Here is a 12,752-nt window from a genome sequence, read left to right as displayed (position 1 = left end):
ACATTTAAATGCTTATAAGTACCCCAAGGAGGAATATATGAAAAAGAATTAACCCAAGTCTATTAGCATCAGTATGTAACATGACATTACTGTGCTCCACAAAACAGGGCTAACTTTCAGATCCACCACCATGCAACATATTGTCAAGGCTAGCTTATGATCTTGCGATAACATTATACATGGTATTGTCTCAGACTCAGGGATATACGGTCAATAGAGGTATTCATACAATACACCTACCTCTGTTTCCCAGTTTGTCAATGAGGAATCCAGCACCTATGACAACTACAGCATTCCTACAGCAGGTAACGAGGACGTTCATAAACACATTCATAAACACATGGACATGTAAAGTACTGGAAAACATAACTGTGATTCATCCTTTCCATGACTAGGAAATACTGGATTCTATTTGATCAGAGGATTCAAAATTACAATAATTTCTGAATGAGAACTTAATGGACAGATACATCTATGTATAACTATAGATTTCCTACAGCAGTGTAGAATAAAAGAATTTTCGAATCTACTCCTACTAAAAAATTACAATGACTGGCATGTACGTTTAGAATCTCATTTACAAATTGTTTTATTCTTAACGGAACAGTTGAAACCTGTAATAAATACAAATCCAGGTACCACACGGTTGAAAGCCATGAAGGACACAAGACACATAGATGTTGCCAATTGACCATGTATAACCATGATAATCTCTAGGTTAGAAACACAACATTCAGTGGGCCTTACGTCCAAGCATAGATGGCGTAGAGGAGGTTGTAGTCATCCTGCGACATCCCCAGACAGTCGGTGCAGTTGTTGCAAGTGTTGTTGCCAGCATCAACATCAAATGTACTCCCTCCTGTTGAGTTGGTACAGTTGTTGGACTGGAAATTGTTACAGCAACAGTTAGGACACATGATTCGGGTTTCAATTCAATGTCAGACAGAGTGAGAAAGTGCAAAACGTTTCCCCCCTATTGTTAGCAAGATTCCGGCTCTGTCTCAGCAGGGGAGACCAAGCCAGTGGTTTACATGTACCTGTAGTGTGGTGTCATTCTACAGATTACATACCTCACCATGTCAACTTGCTGATGTGTTAACGTTTGGTCATGTGGACAAGGCATCCAACCTCAGCCCTGCAGAGTGCACGCACACACGCACCCTTACATGCATGCACATTCACACACATGCACCCTTACATGCATGCACATTCACACACACGCACTCTTACATGCATGCACATTCACACACACGCACCCTTACATGCATGCACATTCACACACACGCACCCTTACATGCATGCACATTCACACACACGCACATGCATGCACATTCACACACGCGCACTTTACATGCATGCACATTCACACACACGCACTTCTTACATGCATGCACATTCACACACACGCACATTCTTACATGCATGCACATTCACACACACGCACCCTTACATGCATGCATTCACACACACGCACCCTTACATGCATGCACATTCACACACACGCACCCTTACATGCATGCACATTCACACACACGCACCCTTACATGCATGCACATTCACACACACGCACCCTTACATGCATGCACATTCACACACACGCACCCTTACATGCATGCACATTCACACACACGCACTCCTTACATGCATGCACATTCACACACACGCACTTTACATGCATGCACATTCACACACACGCACTTACATGCATGCATTCACACACACGCACTCCTTACATGCATGCATTCATTCACACACGCACTCCTTACATGCATGCACATTCACACACACGCACTTCTTACATGCATGCACATTCACACACGCACTCTTACATGCATGCACATTCACACACACACGCACCCTTACATGCATGCACATTCACACACATGCACCCTTACATGCATGCATTCACACACACGCACTCCCTTACATGCATGCATTCACACACACGCACCTCTTACATGCATGCACATTCACACACGCACTTTACATGCATGCACATTCACACACACGCACCTTACATGCATGCACATTCACACACACGCACCCTTACATGCATGCACATTCACACACAAGCACCCTTACATGCATGCACATTCACACACATGCACCCTTACATGCATGCACATTCACACACAAGCACCTTACATGCATGCACATTCACACACACGCACCTTACATGCATGCACATTCACACACACGCACCTTACATGCATGCACATTCACACACACACTCTTTACATGCATGCACATTCACACACACGCACCCTTACATGCATGCACATTCACACACACGCACCTTACATGCATGCACATTCACACACACGCACCTTACATGCATGCACATTCACACACACGCACCTTACATGCATGCACATTCACACACGCACCTTTACATACATTCACCTGCACATTCACACATGCATGCACATTCACACACACACGCACCTTACATGCATGCACATTCACACACACGCACCCTTACATGCATGCACATTCACACACACGCACCTTACATGCATGCACATTCACACACACGCACCCTTACATGCATGCACATTCAAATCAGCATTGTAATTTCTGCTCTCCTTTGCTAATTTAAGGTTTGATCAATTATTGTATATCTGTGAGACAAACGTTGGATTGTTGCATGTAACTCTGAAGTTTCTGAATTTAGCAATAAAGGTTAAAGGTCACATGCAACGTAAAACACAACTTTGCAGATTCTGATACCTTTCCGTATGGACTTACCGAAACAAAGCGTCAAAAATGCAAATTCAACTTATAAAGTTGAAAAATAACACGTTGAAAAAAACGCGCGAAATCGGAGTTCAAACGTTTCACTAATTTTCCCCAGACTTTTCTGGGGAATACGGGTTTCAACAGCTGGGTTGCGCTCATAGCACGTGCGCAGTGAAATAGGTTCGCGCAACTTGGAAGCGGGCTGTCTTGTGAATACTCGGTGAAGGCTTTGGTGTGAGCTATTTTCCTAATGTTTTGTTGATATCTCACAAGCGCGAGCTTTTGTATGTTATGACAGTAAATAAACTGTTTATATAATTTCATTTGTCTATTTCACCACACGTTCTTCTTACCGAGTCACTTTCTCAGTTCGATACTTAAAAGCAATGTCATTATTTAGAGTTGACACAATTTCTAACTGTGATATAGATATGTCGCTGTCACAGACAAAACTCAATGTCTTGTTTTATTGACACCTGTGTGTCTGCCTGCCTGTCTGCTAATGACAATATTCAATACACAACTGCGATCACTGACAACATGCAATTTGAACTTAACACCAATCAGACTATACACCATAAACAAAACGCATTGATTTATGGCCCGAGTTCGGTCTCTGTCACATTATGTAATTACACAGACAGGCAGGTGTGATACTTGAACACATGACATGTTATGATGTCTGTTGATTGCAAAATGTTATACACAAAAAATGAGCATGTATTTACAAAACCCAACTTTCTATATATACACACACAATGAGCCGTGAAGGCAGCATCTGCTAATGAACCAGCCGTTACACTTGAGTGCACACCCACCCGCTCTGACTGGGTTCGCTATCCCGGCTGCTTCGTTTCGAGGGAGGTAAACCCAAGTACAAAATATTGCACTTTTGATTTGCGATTATACGCTTATAATTTTGTTTATTTGTTTTTTCATAATCAGCAATGCATATTATATGTCATGAAGAAGTGATAATTGTGTTTTAATTATGTTTGATTTTTTGGTTGAATGTGACCTTTAAAACTATCACTTCCATATATTTTGTTTACCTGTGTGAATTCATCTTGGAGCACACTGGGCATGTCGAAACAGAAGTATGAACCAAAGGTCAGCATGCAGTTGAAGAACAGGACCACAAAGCGGTAGCCACCTTGAATACAGAAAGACTGATATAAAGGCAATATTACATAGGAAGTTTAGGATACAGAATTCAATAGACACAAGTCAGGGTCTTGTATTCTTAGTGGTGTTCCAAAGATCGATTATAATCGATAATTGATAGGTTACCCTTTTCCGATGCGACAATCGATTGCAAAATTTCATAATCGATTGTCGCTAATAATTATGAGAAAAACAGTAATGAATACCCAACTCAGACCACAAGACAACAGGCAGTCACCGATAATTATAACTTCTATCCGCATTATTCACAGAAATCATAATCCTTTTGCATCTACTCACCGCCTCGAAATGAAGTGTAGTTGACAGAAAATGGATACGCATACATATTTTATTTTGCTAAATGTCATACTTATTGTAGCTGGCGATCACAACAAACTGGCATGTGCATTTCACCTCATTTCATGCGCGTACAACTTTCGCTTACCATGTTCATGTGGGGTACGCTATTCGCTCCAACCGCGATAGCACCAATTTCAGTTCCAGATTATTCTCAACAATCATGAACTAATTACCACGTAATCATCCATGGAGGCCCTTGTTTACAGTAACATTGGTGGAAACGTGTGTGAAATGGCATGTTTATTTCACCTCACTCCATTCGCGTTCAACTTCCACTTACCATGTTTGTGAGGGTCCATATAACCTTAGTATTGATTAAACATATTTTACATTTATAGAGCAAAACCTGTAACAGGGCTCCATTTAAGAGATGTTAACCTACTTGCACCAGGTGCAACCTAAGATAAAAACCTAGTTGCACCATCCAAATTCCAGTTGCACTGCTTTTATTGCAATATGCAATGTAAGAAATATGGTATTGAATTATGTAGATGTTTTATTGAGAGTTTACCCACTCAAAACTTGAGTTGCACCAGGTGCAAGTTCAGCTAATAGCTAGATTGCACTTTGTAATATTGGGTTGCACCAGTGCAAGTAACACAGAACTAAATCGAGCCCTGTGTAAGTAAAATTACACAATGCTAGGATATATTTGTCTTGGTAAAATAATAGTTTTAGATATTACCGTATATTAATCTTAATTAATTTATAGAGCAAAAACTGTAATTAAAATTACACAATGCTAGGATATATTTGTCTTGGTAAAATAATAGTTTTAGATATTACCGTATATTAATCTTAATTTATTTATAGAGCAAAAACTGTAATTAAAATTACACAATACTAGGATATATTTCTTTGGGTTAACTTATAGTATTCTGTATTATATTTTACTGATGACTGCGTCAGAATTCGTCCCGTTATATTTTGTGCATGTTTGAACTTGATCGCCAGAAACGTGCACAGCTGATTGCTATTTCCGGCTCAGATACACACGGTAATCTTAAACCCTGCAAATAATACAATGCCCAGCAAAAACAACTTAGAACTTAAAAGGTAAATAATCTTGTCTAGTGATGTTTAATTGCAAATTTGACGTCTCTACTGACAAAGTCGTCTTCTGTTGTTTGTTCACGCGAAGTGATACAATGTTGTTTTCTTACCCCTGGAAAAAAGTTTGACGAAAGCGTAACCCATGGATAAGACGACCCCCATCTACATACTGCTTTTTTTGGTCCTCAAAATTCGGCTTATAGAGGGTCATATACTGTATGTTTTAACGATCACTGCGGCAGAATCATCCCATTATGTTATTTGGTATGTTTTAACTAGATCTCTGGGAAACGTGTGCATGGCTGATTTCTATTTCCGGCTTTACATACGAGACAAATAGACATGGTAATCTTAATCCCTGCATATAATACAATGCCTAGCAAGACCAATTAGAAATGAAAAGGTAAATAATCTTGTCGAGTGATGTTTAACTGTAAAGTCGTCTTCTCTTGTCTGTCTGTCATTCAAAACGATACCATGTCATTTTCTTATCCCCTGAAAAAGTTGTTGAAAGTGTAACCCATAGAAAAGCCGACTCCCTTCTACAGACTGCTATTTTTTGTCCTCAAAATTCAGCTCATCTACAGTAATATACGGGACATTAGTGTAAAAAGTGACGATTTGTTGTGATAGTGTAAGCAAAAGAATGAATTGAACAGTCATCTGTTCTATATCTTGGTAGTCTGTCAGTATTTATTTTTGTACACATTTTTGGTTGATCAATGTAGACTTAGGTTGTTTGTAATTTTGTACAATCTAGAATCAAGTGACAATTAAAACTTATGAAAAATATTATATTCAGGAGTTTTTAAGTTCTTGTAGATGCACCCTCAAGTCAGGTTTTTCACAGAAACCAACCACAAAAACTGACATATTTCATTTAATGCTCACAGTTATCACATAATTAAAAAAATGACAAATATACAGTATTGTAAAAGAGTTAAAATGTTTACCTTAGAATTGCACAAGTGTCAAGTTGTAAATTCTTAATCAGTGTAACCAATTGTACAATCAATCATTGATCGGATTGCAACCGATAATCGATTATGATATTTCAACCGATTCCCACCACTCAGTTTTGTCCTGTCGTTCCCTTCTTCTAGCCTAATGTCTCTAACATATTGATATTTTAGGTAGAAATATTTCGGTATCTGCTGTCCAGTAACAGATTATCAGTTAATTATTGGTGGAGTGTAGTGTTAATTAGTTTCATTACATTATGTATGGTAAAGATAGTTAGAGTTTGCATGCTGGGTAATGCAGGTGTGTGGACGTGTTGACAAAGCTCCCACAATGGGTACCGGTATATGTTTCGATCAATATTAAGTCAATATAGGAACAGTCTCTCAAGTCCAAACACAGTATGCATGGAATAGTGATCAGAAAAAAGTATGTTTTGATGACTTTGTGACTAGTCAGGGCGCATACAGCTTTTTGAGAAAGGGGTGGGGTGTGCACACTATTGAGAAAAGGAGGGGTGCACACTTCATTTTCACCCGAGTTTCAATGGTCATTTAACAAACTTTCAGCACCCCTGCACCCCCCCTCTGGATCCGCCTATGCTAGTCTTGGTGTTGTTTATGCTGTTGACTGCATGTGGTGACGACAAGTCCAACCCCGACTCACTGAAGTCGAACAGTCAACATTGTCGCAAGAAGAATCAGGTGAGGTGGGAATCACTAACAGTGTAACACTAAATACACCAATGAAGATAACATTGAACTTAAAAATGACATCAAAGTTTTGAACAATCTACTACAAACTGGATGAGTGAATGATTTTGAAAACTAACACATGTGTGAAAAATTCAATACAATGAAGGACCAGCATGATGGTTATGAGGCTCGATCAAGAAGAAACAAGCTATTCTTCCACGGTATTGAGGAGGAAAGCAGCGAAACTTGGGACAAAGCAGAAAATAGAGATACATACTGGATATTACCCCAGTAGGTGACATTTTAATCATGAGGGCCAATCAACTGCAAAATGGACAACGAAATTGTCCAGTTATTGTAAACTTTGCGCTGTACACTAAGCAAGACTGAAGGTAGCGACCCCTGTCGCTACAAAGTCACATGACTGGTCACATGATTACACATAAAAACAACATTCTAAGTGCAGCAAAGAGGATATTTAGGGAGCAAGCAAACCTACGACACAGACTCTTAGGCCCCCACAAAAAAATATGTCCGTTTCCGGTCACCCAACCGACCCTAAACCTTTTCATAACCAAGTCAAAATCATGACTGGAGTGCATCCAAACCGAGTATGATATTTTCATGTTTTTAGTGTATACTGGGCTAAAATGGATTGCACTGAATTGGCACAATGGGCTTTCACTGACAAAACCTGCAAATACATAACATGAATAATGATTTGATATAAAAATCTTTCACATTTTCACCACACGACATTGTCACAACATTATATCGTACTCTTGAAGACACCTGGTGCTACTAAAAAATAAATTAAAATAGTGAAAAAAAAAGGAGAAGATATAATCGACCCACCTACCCTATATTTGAAAAGCATGTAATAATTTTTTGGGGCCTTAGATGATCTCACTCACTGAGTCAGGTCAGATTTTCACCATTACCATCAGTCAGCTGGCATGTGGGAAGAGGGAGGTGGGAGACGTGTGTTCATATCAACACACATTTCTGATGTAATTATGCTAATATTTGCTGATGATTTATCATCTGTATCTCAAACTGCTTTATAGGTTCAAAAGAAACTTAATGTGGAAAACATTTTATTTGTGCAGAAACTGGAATGAAAATAAATCTCAATAAAACTAAAATAACAGTCTTTCGCAATTGAGGTGCACTTCGAAATTGTGAAAAATGGTTCTTGAATATAGCAGAAGTGGTTAATGTGTACAGACGTCATGGTACTATTTTCACTCCGAAAATATCATAAACAAAGGCCCAAATTTTAAACATGCAGATCAAGCAAGGAAAGCATTATTCTCAGTCTGTAATTATCATAAACAATTTGGATATATTAACCATCATGATCTTTTAAAAACATTTTGATTCTATGGTTACACATATTTTGTGTTATGGATCTGAGATATGGGGACTCATCTACTGCAATGTTATCGAGAGTTTGCACATTGGATTCTGCAAGTCATTGCTCAAAGTGATTAGGTAAGCAACAGTTTGGGGAGAGAGTGGCAGAGTGTCCCTGCAGTATCACTACACCTCCATAGCAGCCCAGTACTGGTGCAGCCTGATTCAGCTACAGCAACATAGACTTCCCCTCCATGCTTATAATTTGATTAAAACTCTTGATGACAATGGTAAAACTACGTGGCAACTCATATGAGAAGTTTATTATTTAACTACGGAATTGGATTCCTGTGCCAGTTGCAAGATACTGTATTTCGTCATTCATAGTAATTTTCAAACAGAGATTTTATGACTGCTTTCTTCAACAATGGCATCAATCACCCAAGTGTAAATTTTACTCTCAGTATAAATCTCTTGTTCATGTTGAAGAATATTTAACCTTGACCTTCTCCCTTATCTGCAGAAAGTAATAACCTTGTTTAGGTGCAATAACTTCAGACTTGCAGTTGTATATGGGTGCCATGCAAATACCACATATCATGAACGTTTGTGCATATGTTACAGTCAGATTGTGAAATCAGTAATTTCATGAAATGACTAAAATTTCATTTCATTTTTTCCTGGGTTAACCTTGGCATTCTCTCTGTGTGACTTTATGTGCAGTGATATTGCAGTGTTGGACAGGCCATTTATACTGTTTTTCGCACGATCTTTCCCATGTATCCGACTAAGACATGTGTTTCATGTTTCTAATAGTCGGGGCCAAAAATGAGTTTTGGCGATTTGTTTCGTGCATCACAAACATTGGCAATCGTTATCAAGCACATTTACATCAAATTTGATGGAAGCGTCCAAACCTATTTATATAGCCAATAGAGAAATGGCTGACCCTCTTAGTCATTTCACGAAATGACTGAAATGTTTAGTTATTTCACGAAATGACTGATTTCACAATCTGACTGTAACATATATTCTGCCATGCTAAGGACTTTGTGTGTATTGAAGATGAATCACACTACCTGCTAATATTCAACAGATATTCACAAGAAGAGACTGCTTTTCGAATCATATGAATAACCCACCAACAACTGAAACCTTTATAAGACTGATGTCAAGTTAAAATAACCATAGTATTAAACGCTTGAGTAAATTCCTAGCACAAGTTCTAAAAGTAAAGATTAAGATTAAATCACCCTTATAACATTCATCAGCATAATTTCCAGCCAATTTGAAGCATGTACATCACTATAACTTTTGCATTCTTGTGTGTGTATGTTGTGGGTTTTTGGACACTTAAGAAAATCCTTTGCTGTCTAGATTATATCGCATGTACAATTGTAAAACATATCACTAACTTAAATTATCCTAAACACAAGCCATCATTTAAAAGTTAGCAACACCCCTCATTACTGCCCGAGTGAACATTTTCGTCCGAAAACATATGACATCAGAAAACTTACGATCAAACATTACTGAATAAAAGATACCAATACTATACATTTACGTATTTCCATATTTACTAAATAATTATAGTATACATTAACATATTCCCTTATAGCATACAGTTACATATTCCCTTCTGTACTAATAGTATACATAGTATACATTTACAAAATCCCTTATTTACATACTCCATACATTTACATATTCCCTTATTTAGTATGGATACATGAAACAATTCCACAGTTTGCAGCCAATCTATACATTTACAGAAACATTTGTTAACAACTTGATCCATCATTCAGAATATCATTCATCCTAAATGACATGGGCGTATGGTGTCAGGTTGATGTCACCTGAACATGCATCAAACACAATCGTGCATTTACTTCGACACACAGGGAGAGAGTAGCTAGATACGTGTTCACCACATGCGACTGTCAAGTGAAAACTCACAATCTGTCGCCTTGAGTCCAGCCATAGCGCTTGTTTTGTGTCTGTCAAATTGCTCGTGACCTTTGAACTGATACTTCCGCATCACATGCGCTAATATCACTAGCTTCTTGCAGCGACGTTTAGAATTCGCAAGCAGCGTACGCCGCATTGAAGCTTCTAGCGACGTGTGACAAGACTGGTTCCACGTATCGCGTACAGTCTGTAGATGATACTGCGCCCACCATATATACTACCCACCAAAAGTTTAGACTCACTTAAAGCAGTCACTATGTGTTATGTATAAACATATGGTTACGTCGAAGATGAATTTCTCCACTAACTTGGGGGGAACCAACTGCAGACCTTATGCAGATGCACTGCACGAGGATCATCCATCAAATTGCTGAAAAGCATGTGCACATATCGTACTTGTGAACTGCTGCGTTTTGGTGTAAAGTTTTGTTAAGAATTTGCCAATTTTCACCGTGTTTCATCATTTATTAAACTCATGATGATAATCTTTTCAACGTTACGAATTTGTTTTACAATGCATCAGTTCATGTGTAAACAGTATCTTTAAACAGTATGGAATATTTTGCACAATCTAGTTTAGAAGAGTTGACTGAAGAAAGCGGAAACATTTATACTAGTGAGTCTAAACTTTTGATGGGTAGTATATATTGATGCATATTTGTTTTCTGTATCAACAATCAATATCGCTGATACAAAACACAACTACACTTACAATATGCAAACTATTAATAGTCGGTCTGTTCAGAAAACATTTGTTGAGACATAATTTACCTGAATTCTGGCATAATAAATTCACTCGAACAAAAATGATCGTAAAAAAACAGGGACTAGTATTTTGATACGCGCATTTCCCGGCTCATAAATAACGTAGAATAATAATACTATTTTATTAAAATATTACAAAATACATACAATGAGAGCAAGCGTAAAATGAAAAGAGGCCGGTCATCATTGGTGTACGAAACACTAACACATAAGACACCAGTTCCTCATTAATTAAGAAGCCTATGAATCATAAGTAATTGGACTTCAGTTAAATTAGAGAAACAACATATTTATAGTACTCTTATATCAGTAAATAGTTTGTTTAGTGAAGACATGGTGATAAACGGAGGATTTATAATTGAGGTGAGGTGAGGTGAGGTTTAACGTCGTACTTATGAATATTTCGCTTATATGACGACGTGCATGTGTGTGTAGGTGTGGCTGCTTGTACTAGCCCAGACTTAAGCTGGTTTTATAGTGCTAGCTCGGTGTATTCCCATACTGCCTACAGTTCCAAACTGCCTACAGGTTAAAACAACATGATAGGGTCCAGTGATCAGGAAATGAAGTTAATGGGAATACACCGCTCTGACCTGTTCTACCCCTGCTAAAATGAACTTGATCAGTTACTTGGTTAATGAACTGACCTGTTCAATGGTGTCTTCCCACTCTGCCTACAGAAGTTAAAAAAATGATGACAAGTGTTGGTTGGTTTATTCATTCTGAGAATTCTCCGTCTCTACATGGAGACGTGGATATATCATGAAAAATTGATAAGTTTTTACTGGTTTTACAGGCAGTATGGGACCTAACCGTTAGCTCACTGAGATACCATTCCGCAAAAAAGCATGAATACCTTATACAGACACATTATACAAGTACCATATTTTAACGTCTTTTGGTATGACGCGGTCGGGGATCGAACCCGCGACTTTCGGCTATCCTGGTGGGCGTTTTAACCACTGTACCATAAGGGCTGTCCGATTCATATTTGAAGCTTTTACATGTCACTAATATTGGGTTTCATCCTCTAAGTTTTGAATATTACATAATGTGAAAAGACGGCCAGAACCATGAGTTTTCAGGCGTGTAAAGGACCCTTTTCTAGATCCAAAGGGGAATGGATATTTTGTATGGCAGCGAAGTCGGGTTAATGTACGTCGTCGCGTCCTATCCAAAAGAGGACGTGCATAAAATAAACGTTCAGAGTACGTTTAAATGATCTAATAGTCCTTTATTAATTGCCTGAGGCATTTTCCCTAATGCCAGTCAGTTTTAATTAAATAATTGGAAAATCTATATTAGTACTATTAGTAAATTAAACATCGTAATATGGCAAGTAGATCCAAGTAATCTTAGCGTACTACGACACCCCCCAACAATGACTCAGTTTAATACAGTAGACCAATATCAGACTGTCAAGGCATGTGAAGTACATCTTCTTTGCTTTTCTGTTTGTATTATTCAGTATGTTTCTAAGGATGGCATGCTGTGTTAATTGTAATATGATGTATAGTCACCCTACTACACCATTCTATTTTCGCACTTCTTTACAAACTGCTAAGATAGAGTGTACAAGTCAGATAAAATGTGTGAAAGCTATCTGACACCATCAGGGCCATGGCAACATGTTTGAAGTAATGACAACTTGAAGGTCGGCAGGTGCGCTAAAATGAGAGTTACCGTTCTTGA

At 38.3% G+C, this 12,752-nt stretch overlaps 1 protein-coding gene across 1 annotated transcript in view; it reads right to left on the bottom strand.

Moving 5' to 3' along the window:
• The window catches only part of LOC124270261 (major facilitator superfamily domain-containing protein 1-like), a 28,381-nt gene extending 18,004 nt beyond the window's left edge, over window positions 1-10,377 (bottom strand). The window contains exons 1-4 of the mRNA XM_046705299.1: window positions 10,284-10,377; window positions 3,792-3,892; window positions 748-884; window positions 241-296 (exon numbers count right to left, since the gene is read on the bottom strand). Of these exons, the coding sequence (XP_046561255.1) occupies window positions 241-296; window positions 748-884; window positions 3,792-3,892; window positions 10,284-10,365 (376 nt within the window). The 5' untranslated portion in view covers window positions 10,366-10,377. The remainder of the gene's footprint in view (window positions 1-240; window positions 297-747; window positions 885-3,791; window positions 3,893-10,283) is intronic.
• Between the last annotated feature and the right edge of the window lie 2,375 nt (window positions 10,378-12,752).

This window comes from Haliotis rubra, unplaced genomic scaffold, assembly GCF_003918875.1.
Source record: "Haliotis rubra isolate DU_JTF1 unplaced genomic scaffold, ASM391887v1 Scf102, whole genome shotgun sequence".
NCBI lineage: Eukaryota > Metazoa > Mollusca > Gastropoda > Lepetellida > Haliotidae > Haliotis > Haliotis rubra.
Note: the sequence above shows the minus strand (reverse complement) of the source record. Positions and strands in the feature narration are given on the sequence as shown.